Genomic DNA, 19,985 nt, shown 5'->3' with positions numbered 1-19,985 from the left:
AAAGTAAAGATACCTTAATAGAAAATGACTCAAGTAAAAGTATAAATAATTTCAAATTCCTTATATTAAGCAAGCCAGACGGCACCCCTTTCTTGTTTTTTTTTTAAATTTACAGATAGCTAGGGGCTATCTTCAACACAGACATCATTTACAAATTAAGCATTTGTGCTTAGTGAGTCCACCAGATCAGAGGTAGTAGTGATGACCAGGGATGTTCTCTTGATAAGTGTGTGAATTGAACCATTTTCCTGTCCTGCTAAGCATTCAAAATGTTAGTACTTTTGGGAGTCAGGGAAAATGTATGGATTAAAAAGTACAATATTTGCATTAGGAATGTGGTGAAGTAAAAGTTGACAAAAAATATAAATAGTAAAGTACATATACCCCCAAAAACGACGTAAGTATTTTTACACCACTGGTGAGGAGCAAAGCATGACACAGGGAGGGTAACTGTGACAGTATGAAAAGTGAGAGGGAGAGCAGGCTCTCAAGTGCCAAGTAGCTCCGACAAAGGGCCTGTCTTTTCAAGAATATGAGTGCAAGTTTTGTAAACAGCTTATATGTTGAGTTACAAAGGCAGGTGGAAAGAAATTGAACACATTGCTTGTGGAAGCCATTGAAGACCCATCTTAGATAGGCTATTTCTCTTCAGGCTTTTTTCTAGTTTCTAGTTTCTAGTTTTTCTAGTGGTGTGGGGGCTGTGCTTTGGCAAAGTGGGTGGGGTTATATCCTTCCTGTTTGGCCCTGTCCGGGGGTATCATCGGATGGGGCCACAGTGTCTCCTGACCCCTCCTGTCTCAGCCTCCAGCATTTATGCTGCAGTAGTTTATGTGTCGGGGGCCTAGGGTCAGTTTGTTATATCTGGAGTACTTTTCCTGTCTTATCCGGTGTCCTGTGTGAATTTAAGTATGCTCTCTCTAATTCTCTCTTTCTCTCTTTCTTTCTCTCTCTCGGAGGACCTGAGCCCTAGGACCATGCCTCAGGACTACCTGGCATGATGACTCCTTGCTGTCCCCAGTCCACCTGGCCTTGCTGCTGCTCCAGTTTCAACTGTTCTGCATGCGGCTATGGAACCCTGACCTGTTCACCGGACGTGCTACCTGTCCCAGACCTGCTGTTTTCAACTCTCTAGAGACCGCAGGAGCGGTAGAGATACTCTTAATGATCGGCTATGAAAAGCTAACTGACATTTACTCCTGAGGTGCTGACTTGCTGCACCCTCGACAACTACTGTGATTATTATTATTTGACCATGCTGGTCATTTATGAACATTTGAACATCTTGGCCATGTTCTGTTATAATCTCCACCCAGCACAGCCAGAAGAGGACTGGCCACCCCTCATAGCCTGGTTCCTCTCTAGGTTTCTTCCTAGGTTTTGGCCTTTCTAGGTTGTTTTTCCTAGCCACCGTGCTTCTACACCTGCATTGCTTGCTGTTTGGGGTTTTAGGCTGGGTTTCTGTACAGCACTTTGAGATATCAGCTGATGTAAGAAGGGCTATATAAATACATTTGATTTGATTTTGACAGCCTTCAGGGTTGACTTTGTCAAGAGCCACAGGCTCGATCTGTCAACCCATAGATTATCTAACCAGCCTACAGGGAGCAACATCATTCACAGAGGCCCAGCCACAGGATCTATGCAGTGCACATAGTTACTACACTCTAGTGGTGAAATTCTGAAAAAAGACACAAGATATCTTACAGGGGTGCTGATGACTAAAAGAGCCTGAACTTTGATAAAGAAATAAAAGATGCACTCTACATCACAACATGGTTGATTTATTTTTACGATAATAGAGATTAGAGTGCACAACATGCACCTTTTCTTTAAGTCTAAATATTAAGAAAAACTAATTAACAAACGTTCACCGACATTTTTTATTTATTTACATGCGAGTGGAAATATCGTTACAACAATACATAGACAAGACAACAGATATATCTAGAAGAAAAAACAGAGCAACATTAGAAAGAGTCATGAGATATTTACTAGGGATGTGCAGCTCCCTAGTAAATTCGAGAGCCCATGTATCTAGATACGCATCTAGATACATGGGCTCTGATATGATACAGGAACGATATGTTTTAGTCAAAAATGATTCGGTGTGATTAGCAGTGGTTCCCAAATGTTTTAAAGTCCCGTACCCCTTCAAACATTTAACCTCCAGCTGCCTACCCCTTCTAGCACCAGGGTCAGCGCACTCTCAAATGTTGTTTTTTGCCATCATGGTAAGCCTGCCACACACACACACCATACGATACATTTATTAAACCTAAGAATGAGTGAGTTTTTGTCACAACCCGGCTCGTGGGAAGTGACAAAGAGCTCTTAAGAACCAGGGCACAAATAAGAATATAATAATCAATAATTTTGCTCTTTATTTAGCCATCTGACATATAAAACTTTAATTGTTAATCGAAAATTGAGAATAACCCACCACAGGTTAATGAGAAGGGTGTGCTTGAAAGGATGCACATATCTCTGCAATGTTGGGTTCTATTGGAGAGAGTCTCAGTCTTAAATCACTATCCACACACAGTCTGTGCCTGTATTTAGTTTCATGCTAGTGAGGGCAGAGAATCCACTCTCACATAGGTATGTGGCTACAAAGGGCATCAGCGTTTTAACAGCGCGATTTGCTAAGGCAGGATACTCTGAGCACAGCCCAATCCAGAAATCTGGCAGTGGCCTCTGATTAAATTTAATTTTCACAGAACCGTTTGTTGCAATTTCGATGAGGCTCTCTTGTTCAGATATCGGTAAGTGGACTGGAGGCAGGGCATGAAAGGGATAATGAATCCAGTTGTTTGTGTCATCCGTTTCGGGAAAGTACCTGCGTAATTGCGCACCCAACTCACTCAGGTGCTTCGCTATATCACATTTGACATTGTCCGTAAGCTTGAGTTCATTTGCACACAAAAAATCATACAATGATGGAAATACCTGTGTGTTGTCCTTGTTCACACAGACAGAGAATAGCTCCAACTTCTTAACCCTTGTGTAGTCTTAACATTCTGTATACTCCCCTTGTCCTAAGGGTAAAAAAATGACCCACCTTCACTAAACCCCGAAAATAAAGCAGCTTAATTTAATTTTAAACCCCAAATCTATTTTACATGAAGAAACAAGCGGTCATTCATCACAAAATGTAGGAATATCTGGGTTATCCCTTTTCAGAATGCAGAAGGATCGCATTTAATCAGCGGACACCACTCGTTTTTATTACAACACACCTGTCATAATTGTTTTATATTCTAAAGTAGAGGTTTATTATTATTATTGCTAAAGGTACTGCATAGGTGTAAAACATTTTTGTGTGTGCAAGAGATAGCACTTGTATAGCCTAAGAAAATAGCAGATGTGCAGAAAGTAGTTCTGAATGCATTTTATTGAAGGGGGGGGGGGGGAGTATTGAACTTGTTTGGCAACAGTGATACATTCTTATATACTTTACAATGAGGAATTCAACTACAAAATACTAGTCTTCTCCATTTTTTTAACCATTGCCCCCACCCACAAGGTGTATAAACAACAATAAATAAGAATTAAATAAGATAATAGGGTTGATCATGTTCCATATCACAAAGGCATTGTTTGAGGACACATCAATGATGTTATGGAAGATGATCAGGGGCCTCCTGCAGCTGTAAGTTCCTATCACCTTGTCCAGTTTGTCCACACTTCCTTTGTTGTGGTTCTAGTCCAGGATGATGGCTGGCTTCCTTTCCTCACGATCACTGATCTCAGCCGTTTTGTGCAGTGTGCTCAGGACCACAATCTTGTTCCTCTTTGGGAGGTAAGAAACTAGAGTGGTGGTGGGGGTGAAGGCAAACTTTGATGAGAAGGCCTCTCTCCCCCTTGTTGTGAGGAGTGCAGGGGGGAGCTCAGGCTTGTTCTTTCAAACTGTGCCAACCATGGTGATCTTCCTCTTCTGGAGCTGCTGGCTGAGTTCATAAGAGGTGAAGAAATTGTCACACGTGACATTGTGCCCTCTCAGTCCATCTGTCACATCAAGCACAACCCGCATCCCCTGGCTCTTCTCCGGGCCTCCACTGGTCGGTTTCCCTATGTAGACTTGCATCTTCCAAGCGTAGCTGGATTGTGCGTAACAGGCCACCCATATCTTGATGCCATACCTTGCTGGGCATATACTGCCGGAAAGGAAAGCGACCTTTTGACAAAAGTAATTAGTATCAGTGTCACAGAAAACAATCATATAAATTAATGATATTACAGCAATACATAATAAAATGAACAGTGAAAATCACTTATATTACAGATATGAAAACAAAAATGTACCTCTGAATGGAACCAGTTGGTCATCCACTATTACTTCAGGCCCAGGGTTGTAGAGGTATGGCAGACGCTCCACCCACTTCTCCCAGACCTCTCTTATGGCTGCCAATTTGTTTCTCACAAGTCTTGACTCACGTTTATCAAAATCATAGCATTCTTGAGAAAGTGTGAAAGACTTTCAGTGGCATCGTGGCACGGAAAATCACCCTTCCACTCTCTGCATCCCAGAGACTACATGCAGCCTTGCCTCAGGACTTATACACACCCGCTAAGATTAGCAGCCCTATGTAGGCACGCAGGTCAATCTCATCCATCCTTTTCCAGTTGTCTCCATATTTACAGAAACCCTCCAAATTTTGCATCTCCAGGATGATTTTTGCGATGGCTGGTGTGATGAATATGTAGAATGTTGAGGCGATGGTCCGGGGCATGGGCAACTGCATGTCTTGTAGGCCCTGGGGTCATCCTTATGACATTTTGTGCTGCCATCCTGCCCTGGTTGTCAAATGGTGACAAGGACCATGTTATTTTGCTGTTCTTTGACAAAAATGTCTCTTTCAGCTTGGCGGATTTCTTCTTCATCTGAAGATGGTGCATCGTGCTTTGGGTTGTATTCTTCCCCATCATCTTCAGATACAACCTCTTCTAAATCATTGTTCTCTTGCTCATCCTGGACATCTAAAAAAAAAATCTGATCTACAACCCGTTGGGCACTGAAACGTGCACTCATGGCTTCAGTAAAGAGAGAACTCATCTGCAGCACCTTTACAGCCTCTGAATGCATTCCCCATTAGTAAACAACACTTTCAAGAAATGTTTATTTTGTCCAAAATTGTTTTTATTTTGTCTGTGAGCTTGAGTCATGTGTGGGGTTCATGGATGCTGAACATGCACAAGAAAGTTTTAGTTTTGTCTGAGTTCAAGAAGTAAGAAGTTTGTGGTGTGTAAATTATTTTATCTGACGGGTCAAAAATGAGCCGAAGACAATCTTTGTACCCTGGTGGTGAACAGCTTTCATGGAAATATGCACAACGGCGATGTTTCACTTTTTCTAATTTTGGGGTCACTCTAGGAAATGTAAAGTTGAAAAAATATAATTTAGGGGGTTCTCTGCTGTTGAACATAGTGGCGGGTCATTTTTGACCCGCCACTAACACAAGGGTTAACAATAGCCTCAATTGTGTCCCGCACATTGAATATAGTTGCGGATAGTCCCTGTAATCCTAGATTCAGATCATTCAGGCGAGAAAAAACATCACCCAGATAGGCCAGTCGTGTGAGAAACTCGTCATCATGCAAGCGGTCAGACAATTGAAAATTATGGTCAATAAAGAAAACTTTAAGCTCGTCTCTCAATTTAAAAAAATTGTCAATACTTTGCCCCTTGATAACCAGCGCACTTCTTCTGTATGTTGTAAAAGTGTTACATGGTCGCTGTTCATATCATTGCATAGTGCAGAAAACATACGAGTTCAGGGGCCTTGCTTTAACAAAGTTAACCATTTTCACTGTAGTGTCCAAAACCTCTTTCAAGCGGTCAGGCATTCCGTTGGCAGCAAGAGCCTCTCGGTGGATGCTGCAGTGTACCCAAGTGTAGTCGGGAGCAACTACTTGCACACATGTAACCATTCCACTATGTCTCCCTGTCATGACTTTTGCGCCATCAGTACAGATACCAACACATCTTGACCACCAAAGTCCATTTGATGTCACAAAGCTGTCTTTGTGATGAAGGCATTATCTGTATAGTTTTTTGGGCTTTTTCCCCCAGCATTGTCCCAGCCATATCCGCAGCAGCAGGAAGAATTAAGTCCTCCACAATAGTATGGGGCTTGCCTGTCCTAGCCACTCGGTAGCTCACCATATAAGACACTTCTAGCCACTTCTTATTAATGGTATCTGTTGCTTTTATACATGTCTTACTCCTCGAAAGTCGTCTTAATTCTCGCTCAAAAAAACACATGTGACTGATTTTTCAAATTGGCATATTTGGTTTCTAAATGTCAACAGTGAAGGTTTCATCGAGTTGTGAAATAGTACTTTTGCACACAACATGCTGTGGTTGAGGAAAGGCACTACTCCAAATATAAGTGAACCACAAATCAATGTAGTGCTCATCATATTTGTGCCTCTTCGATGGTCCAACGTCCCTGTCTGTTGTTTGGTGCTTTCCCGGGTAAGGGGGCAGTAGCTCTTCGGCTGCATCAGATTCACATCTGTCAGTGTCCATGCTAGCTGGGCTAACAACAAATGTAGAATTACTGATGCTAGCATTGGATGTGCTCGTGGAAGCAGAACAACTTGTGTCGTCGACAGGTGCAGGTGTAGTACTGCTGGTAGTAGCAGTACTAGTAGCAGTACTACCAGTAGCGCTGGTATGTGTCTCTATGGACGCGGGCCTTACTTCTTTAACCATTTATCAATATTCAAACAAACGGAATGAGCAGCAGCTACGTTTGGCTACATATGGACCGTTAGTGGAATTCCCGCGAGAGAGTAACGGTTAATGTGATTGGATGTTAATTATTTGACTAGGCTACCTGTATTTGACATTGTGTTGTTATTTTGCTGAATACTAGACGGTTTAATTTTATTTTTGGCAGTGAAACGAGGCTACTCAGGTGAGAGAAAAACCTCACCCAAATGTATAGCCCCGTTGGAAAATATAAATGGACTGTTTGAAAATGTGAAGAATTCAATATATATATATTTTTAAAATGTGAATCACATTTTTATTTGGCAAACCCCCAATGGCATTGTGCTTACCCCAGTTTGGGAATATCTGGATTAGGGAAATGAATTGATGGGATTCAGTTCTATACAGTATTTTGTTGTTGCATAAACACATTAAATGTTCAATTTTAAAGTCATATCTGATAATGATTGGAACGCAGGAGCTGGGCCTCTGAGCTGATGACTTATATAAACTGAGAGGCCCTCTGTTAGCATCTGTGTGTCAATGGTATAGGCACATGAGCTGAGCCATAGGGCAGACATCTACCAACCGACTATCATCAGTTTAGGGGTGGGGGAAATGTATGTTTTTGTCCCCCCCCACTTTTTTTGTTTTTAATCTTCAAAATCACCATTACCCACTCATTAACTTGTCATTTCATCAGATAAAACATGTTGAGCTTGTACTTTGTCAATAATTTTCTTTACAAATTAGCATGGCATTTAATATAATGGCAATTATTATACCATGCAGCGTTGGATTTTACCCGTCTCAAAAGCAAACGGTTTAGACCATTTGGAATTTTCTGGAGCGCTTATCCTGCTCTGTCCAATGAATGTGATCATGCGCATCCTTTATGAAATGACCCTGTTCATGTACAAATGACCAAATACACTGATTGGGTAGTTTTTCTTTAAACAAACTATTTATTATGGGGACCTACTTCTAGTCGGCGCAAGCAGCTGTCTATCTGCACTGTGTTCACAGTTGTTATCTGACAGTCATGCAGTTACACGCATAAAAGTTCAATAGCCTACTGAACTGAAGGAGAGGACGCATCAACTCAGTCACAACACATAAGAGGTATTTTTGGAACAAAACAATGAGTGAAAAACATTAGTGAACTGGCGATTGTAACGTTTCAAAACGGTTTTCTGACCGATGCACGCTACATTTGGATTGGTTTGGGGTCCTGCAGAACCATGCACTAGAATCTTAAACATTTGAACCAGGATCAATGCATATTGAATTGTTACATTTCTAATATATACATATTAGAGGTAAGTGCGCCCTTTGGTGACCATGGAGAGAAACAGCCACTTCCTCTGTGTCAACTAGAGGATGGTCAGACGTACGGACTGGAGGAGAGGAACTCCAGCCACTCTGTCAGAGAGGGGTTCTTCTGGGGAGGCTGCAAATTCAAACATACATGTCTCACATTGTAACGGAACAGAATGTACAAATCAACATCACTTACATGGTTGTTTGTAGCTGTGGATTAGAAAATACATTTAAAAAGACCCCAGAGGGTAAATCATTTCAAGAACTAAATAATTCATGTTTAAGGGTAGATAATAACTTGACGAACAAGGGCAGTGCTCCATCTTTGCTAAAAAAAAAAGTTTGTCCTAATACCATTTCAATGGGACTCAAATGGGCCTCGATACATCAATAAACAAGTAATGGCGATGACTGTTTTACCTGTAGGACAGCGTTGTCGACCAGTTCTCCGTCCCTGCGTACAGAGATGAGTGTAGCTGAGCCTCTGGAAGGGTAGCCCTCCTCCACCCCCAGGTTGCACACCCTAGAGGCAGTCTTCAGGAACACTAGCAGTCTCTGGCCTGGACGCCAGTCTATAGCAAACCTACACACAGGACAAATTGTCACCATGTCAAAAACAGGTGTTGAAGAACGCAAGCAGATTGGATGCTAGAAAACTTCATGTGTCATTGTGCTTGAAATATGAAAAAAGTCCACAGATATGAATAACCTCTCACACACTAATTCTTGCTTAGAAGTGTTGGAGTATAAGCAACGTTATCTTCTCGTGTGATTGAGTAGTTCAGAAGTAATATTGTGAAGATATACTATCGGGGGTCATTAAAAACATTGTCTTTCACCGGTTCGACAGCTGAGCTAGTTATGGTTGTTGAGTGCTACTCCGCATGTTTTCGTTTGCAGAAATCTTTGTTGATCTGTGAGTTGATCTGATCGACTGTATACAACTGTTTTACATTGGTTTTTGTAAGTGTGTGTGTGTGTGTCTCAATGATCCCTCTCCAAAAGAGAGGCAGTGGGATATAGTCAGACGGCTGCTTTTAATGCTTCAGATCATGTGGTAAGGCAATTCAAACAGTTACAGGATTCAGTCTCAGAAAGAAACATCATTCCACTTCTTCATTGAAGATCAAGGGTCTCACTTCTATCATCGCTGACTGATCTTTGTAGGCACTGTGTGTGTGTGTGTGTGTGTGTATGTATACCTGGAGTGCAGGGCCTGGATCTCAGCCAGCATCTCTCCCTGGCTGATGTAGCACTGCATGACCTCCAGCAGGGCAGCACTGAGGTGAGAAAGGCGACCCTTCATGGACTCCTCTAACAGCCCTGTAGTACCCTGATACATCTTGAGAGAGGGACAGGGGACAAAGTGGTGGTTGTGACTAATGGCGTCAAAATGTTGTTCTTTTCTCAATAGGTGCCAAAAACAGAGAAATATTGTACAGATATCTTACTTGGCTAAATCTAACAATGATTCCCATCTAGGAGACAGGGCCAGGAAAGCGGCTCAGAGGGAGCTAAAGAGAAGAGTTGTAGGAACTAGGATTGAACCGGACCAGGGGAAGGAGCTATGGAAAAGAGGTGTAGGGACCGGAAACCGAACCAGGAGTGTATTCATTAGTCACTCACTGTAGCAAAACGTTTTTACAACGAAAACCGATTACTCTAAGCGGAAAACTTTTTGCAACTAAAACGAGAGTTTCTATTGGACAAATTCAGGAAGGTCCCTCCACATTTTGTTTGCTAGCTTTTGGTTCATGGTGAATACCACCCAGGTCGGAAGTCAGCTGTGCTGTTTACCTGGAGGTGGAAGTGGTCATCAGGGCTCCAAGTGACAGTCAGTCTGAGAGGCTCCAGCTGGCCAGAGGAGGAGGATCCACAGGAGCGGGGCCTCAGTTCCACACACAGCTCCGAGGACCCCACTGACAACAGCCTACACTGCATCACCCCTTGTGTCTCCTCCACATAGCCCTGCAGGCTGGGGAAGGGAGACAACAGGGGACAGAGGTGAGTATGGACTGGAGCAGGGCAGTCAGGTGCCCACCCTAATTTGGAATTACCAATTGGCTAGGTTAGGGGTTCTGGGTTGATTGTAGACTGGGCAAATTTTCATCTTTCTCACGTTCATTATGAAACGGTAAATTCAATGATAGTTCAAATACCTGAGTGAACAACGTGGAAGTGTGGTAGCTCAAGACTAAAGTCAGGGAAAATTTGTGGAGGTGGTAGAGTAGAAATAGGACGTCTCTGCAAGGATGTATGATTGGTGGATAGAGCTACTTGTCACTCACGTGTCTCTCAGTTGCTGCCAGTCAGCCGAGCGGTCCAGTGTGGCGTCTGTCTCCGCCCTCAGCTGGGCCAGCTGCCCCTCACATACACGCAAGGCATTGTGGGCCGTCTTGAGGGACTCCCCCATCTGCAGGCTGAGATCTTTCTATGGGAGAGATGTGTAAAGACATTACACATCCAAAACATGGCACAGGACTAATACAAAGTAACCATACGAAAGAACATGTCCATTAAATGCCTGCAAATTGTGAGGACCGTTGCTCTTTCAAAAATGTGGAAAGTCACCGTACAGACTAAAGTGTGTGTGTGTGTCCATGAGTGTGCATCATGAGTGCATGTGTGTATACCTTCTTCTCTAGTGCTATGACCAGGTTTGTCAGTCTGTCCCGTTTGTGGTGCAGCTTGTCCATCCTGTCCTGTAAGGTGCTAATAAGTGTCTCCAGCTCCTGGACTCCCTCTTTATATTCACTCTTCAGGACCTTCCAGCGTCTGTGAGCATCGTTGCCTGAACACAGCAGACCAGTCATTTACAAAAGTACTACACTGGGGTAGACCTGATCCCTCCGAACACTATTACATGGTACTCAGAGGCCATGGAAGTAAGGATATCTTGAGTAGCATGATTGCTGATTATGTGTTGGGTGTGTCTCTGTGTTACCGGGGTTTGGGGGGCAGGGTTCATTAAACAGCTGGTCAGTTGACTCCAGTCTCTCCAGAAGCTGCATCATGTCATCCAGCACAAACAACTGTCTGCACAAAATCTTCTGTTTGCTACGACTCTCCTGAACAACACAGATAGTACTTATAAACGTAATTAATGCAATGCATATATTTTCTTTGACATTCTCCAACATTTTGACGAGTTGTTTGGCCAAGCATTTCAAAGTGTCTAAAGTGGGTAAGGTGTTTAACCTACTCACGGTTAGGTAGGGCACCATCAACTCTGCTTCCCCACCCTCCTGATGCTCTGCCCCATCGTACAATTCCAAATGTAGATGGTCGCATCTTTCAAGCAACCTGAAAACGATGGTTCAGAGTCAAACTCCGAATTGCTATCTAACTAGCAGCTAGCTAGCTTGCTTGTCTAACCGCTCACATCATCTTGACAGTTATTTTTAGGGATTTATAATTAACTAACGTTAGGCTATTATAGTAAGCCTTACCTCGATTCATAATTTAACGAAATGCACGATATTATGGAATAGGGTTGAAATACATTGCATAAGAGTATTCCATTTGATAAAAATGCTTAGGCAACTTACGCTTGAACAGCCTCAGTAGCCATTTTGGTTTTCAAAATTGAGCGGCCGCCGTACTACGTGGAATGTGATTTGATAGATTATTGTCCAATTAGATTGAAAGTAGTCCGTGCGTGATGGAAAAGGGAGCGGCTTCTCTCATAGCCATAAAAGGCAACATTTATAAGGAAGTCTATGTAAAAGCCTAGAAATGGTCAGCTTTTTTAATTTTCCAAATGTATTTATTAGGAGCATAGGCTCCTGACTACCGAACTCAACAGTACCTAATAAGACATAAATGCACACCACAGTGTTGGTCTTAAACAGGTATGATTAGTGACATTTCAATCAGGAAACTACCAAGCTAGCACATTTGGTTCCTTGGAAGTTGTGGAAATGAAAGTTTTTGGTTTCACATTGGTTCTGGGAACAAAGTCATACATTTCCTGACCGGTAAAATTGAAAGGTTGTAATGTTCTGAGAACGGAAATGAAAAATGTACCTTGTTCTGAGAACGTTCATTTTTAGGTTGCAGGCGGGTTCTGACAATGTTTTACATGGTTCCCTGGAAGTTTTCCTGGGAGGTTTTCTTAACGTTCTGAGAGTGGAAATTATAGGTTATTTGGAGGTTTTAGAATAATTTCCTTAACTTTCACTGACAGTTTTAATAAAACTTTTAATAACACTGCTAGCTTAGTTTGGGTTAACTGTTTTGAACTCCAAGCACAGATAGGACACATGGAAATTATTTTGCTTAGGAATTAATGTTAATTTTCAGTGATGCTCAAACCTATGATCTTCTGTTCTCTATCCATGGAATTAGTCCACAGCGCCACCAGAATAGAGCATGCTATGTGTATTCTAACAGACCCCATTTCAAAGGAAACAAGCATTCATTAAGATCAGGTGTCACCAATTAGTGGGCTCGGCCAACACACGTAAACACACTTAATAAGACAGAGGATAGAGAGAGTTTTGTTGGAGCTGAGAACGGAATGTATATGTTTTTAAATAACATTCTTAGAATGTCATTTGAACGTTACTAATCTTTTCTTGTGGTTTCTATGGAAAGTGTTCTTAATGTTCTGAGAACATTCATTTCAAATAGAACCATGAGGAAAAAGTTGAAATTCCCAATTAGGAAACATATGGTTCTCAGAACGTTATGTGCTAGCCGGGTATCTTGTGCCCAGAAAGTTGTGGGAAGGCTGTATGCAAAATAACCATAGAACAACCATGCTCTCACCAAGCTCTAGGATAACGTATGGTTCTCAAAACGTTATGTGCTACCTGGGTATTTTTTTTAATAAGAGGGGGGTACTGCTAAATTCATAGACTGCAAAAAAATTAAATAATTATAGGACTTTGACCTAGCCAAGTGTGTACCCTTGATACAATTATTCTGTGTCAGAGGAAACATTTCCTCAGAAAGTAATGAATTTTGGTAAACTCCTGCTGAGAGTGTCTCCAGATATAGGCTTAAATAAGTATATTTGTTAATACCAGTGTTTTAGGTTGCTTCTAAAAAATTCCAAGAAAGTTCAATACCTAAAGTGCATCCTCTTTGCAAATATTTGCAGAAAATGCAGATATAGTCATAGAGTTCCTAGACTCTTAATCGATATCTTTGATTGGAATTCCAAACTCTAGATCGAGGTATCTGATGTGACATGATACATAGTGTTCCACTCATGGAAATATAATGAATTATTCTAGTTCTGTGGTTAAATTGTAGTTTTTCTGTAAAGACCACAGTGGGTGAAGAAGGCACTGGTGGAGGCACTGTATAGAGTAAAGAGACACAGAAAACACAAGACAGAAGCGGGTTCCGGTTTTGTCGTCTTTTAATAACACATTCATATCTATGCTCTGTTTTTGTTTACATGGAGTTTAAAACAAGTCTTGATGAGAACTAAAGAAATCAGGCAGGCAGAAGTTGAAAGGCCAAGGCCCCAGAGGTGGAGGAGGGCTGGCAGCAGAGTAGAGCCCGATAGATGGGCCTCTCGCTCTACATGTCCTCCTCCTCCAGCTCCTCCGGAGACTGACCAGCTAAACAGGTCCTTTCTTTTCAAATGAATCATTACAAATTAAAATAAACAATTGAATCGTTTAGACATCATGCTGCTCTGAAAAGAATCCACTGAGTGTTATTATGTTGCAGTTCACAGAGAGAGAATCCTAATGCATCCAAACACAAGAAATACAATCCTATGTCATTTGAAAAAGCAATCAGAAAATAAATCAATCAAAAAAAAGATGAAGAATTTTGAGGCTAAAAACCTAAGTGTAATGAAGAAGAAAAATGCAATTGGATAATTAAATCTTGTTTATCTTGTTTTTTGAGAAAAAAAATACTTAAGTTTATCTCTCCCTTTGAATTTTTCCATTTCATAATCCTTTCAAAACAACTTCTAACAACAGAGAAAACAAAATCATCTTTGGAAGAAGTTAAAGTTTTAATTTTTCTTTAATAGACTATAAACTGCAGTATATGGAGATGCTGCTACCCAGTTATTTATTCATTTACTTACTTTTTATTTGAGCATTTTCAAATGTTAAACTTTTTGTTTCCTTTTTTAATTTGACCTTTTACCTATTTATTCCGAAGAGGTAGATCAATTTTTTTTTTACAGGGTTACAGGTATCGTGCCCCTTGATTCAGGAAGTGAAGACAAAGGGAGAGATGGTGGAAGAGGGGCAGAGCTAGAAGAGGACTGTGGGAGGAGGAGGGTGGGACACTGGGTCTCAGGACCCCAAGGTGAGGGCCTATGGGGGAGCTGGTTATCCGAAGGGGTCACGGAGAAATGTGGAACAGGCACAGAGTGTGGTGTATCTACTGAGGGATAGAAGCAATTTCAGGGCCCTCGGGTTCTCATTCAAGAGAGACCGAACAACCCTGCTCCACCAGAAGAGCCACAAAGGGTTTAGTTTCCCATGTATTCACTTTGTTCCAATCCTCAGTGCCCCCTTATCACTCAAACCAACATGTCCCAGGCCTACTAGAGGATGCCCATAATAGACCCAGTCACTCCCCACACATAGTCCTCTTCCTCCCTGCTCCTGTACCCCACTTCACCCTCTGTATTTATTTTTACAGTCCCAACTCTAAGCCGGAGAGGTAAAATGAAAATAAACAAATAAATTAAAGTGAATGAAAGAAAATACTGTAACATGCACTGTTTGCTCTTGTCTGGTTGATAAAAAACAATCTTATGGCTAAGTCTTGAGGTAGCGTACCGAGTTATGTGTGAGGTTTGTTTCATCTTTGTAGCACCCATCTATGATGTTTCGTTTAAGTGAAGACCAGAGTCTACCAACGAGGGAAAAACCATTGTGGTGTGCATCTTTGTTTCAATAATCATAGCCGTCATTGAATCTGTCATCAATATGCGAAGCTACAAGCTTTGATGGGAAGTTTCAAAATAGTTTTGTCATATTGTTGTTGGGTTTGTTTTGTAAGTGGATAATCAACAGTCCACATGCCAAATGTTGACCATGAATATAGCTTGTCAACATATCACTCAAATTGCATAAAAAAAGGACTTCAGTTCAGACAGAGGAATTTTGTTTGTGGACACAATAGTGAGCCATTCGCTTTGCCACAGACAACGAGCATGGATTTCATGTTATAGTGCTTCAAAGTGTGAGGGTTGAAGACTAAGCCACTCAGTGAACAGACCAGGTGTCATCCATTACAGATAAAAACCAAATTCTTATTCTTTCTCTTTTTGAGTACAAAAACTTGTGTTTGGCACAGTTATTACTTACATCATGTAATGCGTTACATGTTAGTATTTTGTATTTATTTAGTAGCTGTTTTAAGAGATCTGTGCATTAAAAAACATGATCAGAAAAAAAAAGGTAATCAACAATTTTTTCAAACTAAAGCAACGGAAACAAATTGAAAAAAGTATATGTAATAAAACTAGAAACATCTGAACAGAAGTGAGAAAACGAACACAATCGAGGCCAGCGTAAGAGAGGGTGTGGAGGACTCTGTAGTTCCCCTCAACTCCCCAAAATGAAATGATTTTTTAAAAAGGTCCTCCTAGTCCTGTGAAGTACAGAAAAGTACAAATAAAATCTTGGTAGTATAAGAGAGTGTGAGAAGAAGGATCTTAAACCAGGGTGGTGAGATAGTGAAAGAAGACTAGAGGGGAGGAGGTTACGTGTGTGATGTTAAGTCTACTTTGACTGGACTATGGTATACAGTTGCATTTCCAGTGACCAAACATAAATAGCCAATTCTTGTACGTCAAACAAGGGTACGCTATTTGTCTGTCAGTCTCTGACATAGTAGATAATAGTCCCTCCCCCGCTTTCCACAAAATATTGGCCCATTTCCTGTTACTCTTCTACGCCTCCGTTACTAAATTGCATCAAGTTTTAAAAAGCCCTGGAGGTTCTCTGTCATTTCAATATTTAGTTGTTTACATTATTCAATTAGTGTAACAGTATTTAACCAGATGTCATGTCCAAATAAAGCTTGCTGTATACAAAAAAAAAATACAAAAAAATGGCTGCAGTCTGAATAATCCAAAATAGTGTGTCTTGGTGTTTGTGAACAGAGCTCTATGGGTCGGAAAGAGACTGAAACTTCTGAAGGAGCATTTGTACCCCACATGATGATGGAGTCATATGCTCGTTGCCAAGGAGACCTCTAAACATGTCAAGTCAGCTCTTGCCATGGCAAAACAAGAAGTTGCCCGTCTCTTGAAAAAAAAAATGGAAGCATAAACAGTAGAATAGACTTTCACCTGTCGATGGTAAGAAAGTATGTTTCAAAGCCGCTGGCCAGTCTACTGGATGTGTTAAATGAGTAGCTCAGGCTGTGAAAATGATGCTATCTGGCAGTGTCAATCAGTGATCTGGCACGTTTTACTCTTCGGCTTTTCCATAATTTCTTCATCATTTTCCCCCCATAGTTATTTCAAAAAATACAAAAGTCTGGTGATCGGTTTCCTTTTACATCTTATGAACAGGTTGAATCTATTTATTTTATGCATTTCTTTCAACTTCCTTGTTTTTTGCTCCCATTTTTAAAAGGTTTTTGAACACCCCTCTGTCTGTTGAAAGACAAACCGAGTCCATAGGTTCTCTTTCTACTTTTTTCTGCTTTTTTTACACCCCACGACTTCCCCCACAAAAAAAATTTAACACTTAAAACCAATAAACAAACAAAAAACACTAACACACCCAAACCCACACACGATCACACTCACAGATCAAGATCATGAGAAATGGGGAGGGCTGAGGCTTATTGGTCAGTGCACAGAGCTAATAAATATTCACATTCAGTGTTTTCAGAGCAAGGGGACAGATTGAACGCCCTTCAGTCTTACATCAACATTTCTCTGGCACAGCACTAAAGATGGACTGCAGCATGTAAGTAAACATTCTGCGCATTAAGCTGATGTCATCATGAAACAGACAAGAGGGCCTCGGATACACAGTGGTCATAGTCATATCATGGGAATTCTGCCTCAAAAACCTGTCCTGTCATGCTGTCAATATTCTAGTTCAGCAGTATAACAAATTATAGCTTGTATGACAAACATATATAATCATAAATAACCTTTTGACCATGTCAAAAACATAATTACCGGGACCTGATCATAACCCACACCCATGGTGTGGTATGGACCAAAATGTGCCCAGAGACCCTCTTGACTAACAGCGCCATTCCCCATTGGCCAATACTCTGATTTTAAAGACCAAATGCTCCAATCATCCTTCAGAAGAGCCAGAGGCTGCCCCCAAAGCAGGCATGACAACACATGACATGGTCCTCTATCACCTGGCCATTGTTGGCTGATTTCACTTTTTCTTCTGGGGCATCACCTCTGGGTCATTCTGATTTTCAAAATAAAAGTCACACAAAAAAACAGAAAAAAATAACCAAAGCAACAAGACAAAACCTAAAAAAAGTATTTATCTTTCCTTAAAAAAATAAAAAATATTCAGGACTATCAGCTTTATATAAAAAACACCAGCAAGCAAAAAAAAGAAGTTAGGAATACTGAGGTAACAATACCCTGAGGTAGGTTTTTATTTTTTATTTCATTTTATCTAATCTTTTCTAGTAACGGTGAGAGCGCCCCATGCTTCTACCCCTCCTTCATTAGGTTGGGTCTGGAAGCGTCACCAGCAAGCCTTCAGCGGAGGGGAGAGAGAGCGAGAAGCCATTCCCCACTAACTGTTATTACCTTTCCATCTAGAGGAAAGGACTGTGGATCAACTCACCTGACCCATGCAGTCGTGGTCCTCAAAGACCGCTGTGTGTACTGTTTTTGATTCCATCTGGTCTCCTAACTCGTTTGTGACCACAGTAAGTATGGGTTCAATCCTGCTTGGTATCAAATTAACCAATGGATTTCGTTTTTGATGTTTTCGTAGATCCAATAAAACAAAATCCAGAACACACAGGGGATTCCAAAGAACCGGTTTTGGTCTAAATTGGGTCTGAGCATGAAAAAGGCAATGAGCAAAATCAAATAAGACCTCTTGTCTGTCAGTCATTGCAGTACTGCTACATATCTGGTTCAACTGTCCACAGTATTTCTCCTTGCCCTCAATTCATTCTCCCGAGGGACCGGGTTAACTCACATATCATATATATATAATATATATAAAATATGCCGTTTAGGCGTGGGCCGCTCGCCAGCGAGCATGGCTAGCGAGTTAACGGTCGTTCTCGTCCGCGTCTCGGAGCTAAGCCTCTGCAATAGAACTGCAGGACTAGCCGCGGCCTCCACGCACTTACTGATCTCTCACTGCTCTGACCACCAGACGCCTATCGGGACCTCAGGAACAAACAGTGCCTCGGAAACGAGGCAGACCTGAGTCTCGAGGCGACCCCAAAAAGCAAGGCGATCGAGGGCAGCATTTCATTACATTTCATGAAGATTCTATTTACAACCTCATATTTTATTTTTTTCTTCGTAGTTTTCTACGAAGGAGTCAAAGAGCAGTGTTAACAACTGCGGCCCCTCTGCTGAACTTTCATTGGCTGACGAAGGGTCACCTAATCCATGACCCCGCCCCCACTGCAATGGCTTCCCGGCCCCCTCTCCCGGCTCCCGATCACTGCATTCTATTAATAATACCTCTGAATAAACATTTCTATACATATATCTTTATCTTTAAAAAAAAAAACACCCTTAAAATATAGGACTGGCTGGAGATGGTTAAGAGCTCAGTGTGGGTTTAGTATCAAGTAGGCTGGCTCATCCAAGTGTGATCAGGGAGAGTAGTCACTCTCCATATGAGGAGAACCAAATGCCCACCATTGGTGTGAGAGAGACCCTCGCTGAAACACAAAAGGAGGCCTCTACCTGCCACATCCTCCAAACAACTCACCATTCCTAGTCAGTCGCTCTGGCCTGGCATCTGGTCTCTGTTTTCTCTAAGTTTACTTTTCCTCTCTTTTTTTCCTCTCTAAACTTTGTCATCTCTCGGGCGTTTCCTCTCTCTGACTCAGTTTGACTCGCATCTCTCCCTGTCTATCGCTGGGTCCGTGTGTCGCTCTCTTTTATCCGTCTGCTCATCTATCCTCCGTCCGTTTTTCTGTCTGTCCGTCCGGTAAGGTCCCTCTGCCCCGTCACTTTCTCTGAGGCCGGGGCTCCTGTGCCAGTCCCTGGGAGGGCCCCATCTCAGACAAGACCGTGCCGGGGTGTGGCCCCTGGCGCTCCCCCTGGCGCTCCCCCTGGCGCTCCCCCTGGCGCTCCCCCATGCCTCCCTTCTGCTGCTGCCTGACCTGTGTAAGAATGTCCCTGATCTTCCTTTGGGCCAACTGCAAGAGAGACAACAACATATGAGTGAGCAAGTGAGGAGACGGAAGAGTACTGGAGAAACTGTTGATGGAAATGATGAGGAGAGGTTGGGGCCTCTTCAAATCTCGGTAGGTTCTATATCCAACTTCTATAGGCAGCTTATGAAAGAGAGTGAGGACTAGGAGATCCTCACCTGGCTTGCGTAGAAGTGGCCGATGATCTTGACAATAACCTGGTCATTCTCGTCTGGGGTCTGTTCGCGAGGGACCACCACCTCAGCTGCAGTAAGGTTCTGTAGCTCATTCACCTGAGGAATAAGAATGTTTTGTTAGCGATTTGCACTTATTTAAAACTAATGTAACAGTTTAACTTTAAACCGTCCCCTCGCCCCGACACGGGCACGAACCAGGGACCCTCTGCACACATCAACAACAGTCACCCACGAAGCGTCGTTACCCATCGCTCCACAAAAGCCGCGGCCCTTGCAGAGCAAGGGGAACCACTACTTCTAGGTTTCAGAGCAAGTGACGTAATCGACTGAAAGGCTGCTAGCTCGCACCACCGCTAACTAGCTAGCCATTTCACATCCGTTACACTAACATGACCGTTTATAGTGAGTAGTGGTCCTATGCTCAGTTATTCTAGCTCAGGAGA

General features: G+C 42.1%; 2 protein-coding genes across 7 annotated transcripts in view; both read right to left on the bottom strand.

Moving 5' to 3' along the window:
• Positions 1-7,657: 7,657 nt before the first annotated feature.
• Positions 7,658-12,405, bottom strand: LOC139565127 (uncharacterized). 4 transcript variants are annotated; one of them, XM_071385228.1, is made up of 10 exons: positions 12,350-12,405; positions 12,062-12,157; positions 11,242-11,338; positions 10,980-11,103; positions 10,669-10,826; positions 10,324-10,466; positions 9,833-10,010; positions 9,238-9,377; positions 8,456-8,618; positions 7,658-8,165 (listed from the first exon to the last, which is right to left on the bottom strand). In XM_071385228.1, the coding sequence occupies exons 2-10, from the start codon at positions 12,079-12,081 to the stop codon at positions 8,100-8,102; spliced, it is 1,089 nt and encodes a 362-aa protein (XP_071241329.1). In that variant the 5' UTR covers positions 12,082-12,157; positions 12,350-12,405; the 3' UTR covers positions 7,658-8,099. The 4 variants fall into 4 exon arrangements, with proteins under 4 accessions (XP_071241329.1, XP_071241328.1, XP_071241331.1 ...); XM_071385227.1 differs by lacking the exons at positions 12,062-12,157; positions 12,350-12,405 and adding an exon at positions 11,584-11,694; XM_071385230.1 differs by lacking the exons at positions 12,062-12,157; positions 12,350-12,405 and adding an exon at positions 11,584-11,627 and having other exon boundaries at positions 11,238-11,338.
• A 980-nt stretch (positions 12,406-13,385) lies between these two features.
• The window catches only part of LOC139565054 (insulin-like growth factor 2 mRNA-binding protein 1), a 60,214-nt gene continuing 53,614 nt past the window's right edge, over positions 13,386-19,985 (bottom strand). For all 3 annotated transcript variants that reach the window (XM_071385077.1, XM_071385078.1, XM_071385079.1), the window contains exons 14-15: positions 19,525-19,638; positions 13,386-19,351 (exon numbers count right to left, since the gene is read on the bottom strand). In XM_071385077.1, the coding sequence (XP_071241178.1) occupies positions 19,160-19,351; positions 19,525-19,638 (306 nt within the window). In that variant the 3' untranslated portion in view covers positions 13,386-19,159. The remainder of the gene's footprint in view (positions 19,352-19,524; positions 19,639-19,985) is intronic.

The sequence above is a fragment of the Salvelinus alpinus genome, chromosome 36 (assembly GCF_045679555.1).
Source record: "Salvelinus alpinus chromosome 36, SLU_Salpinus.1, whole genome shotgun sequence".
NCBI lineage: Eukaryota > Metazoa > Chordata > Actinopteri > Salmoniformes > Salmonidae > Salvelinus > Salvelinus alpinus.
This window is presented reverse-complemented; position numbering and strand designations above follow the sequence as displayed.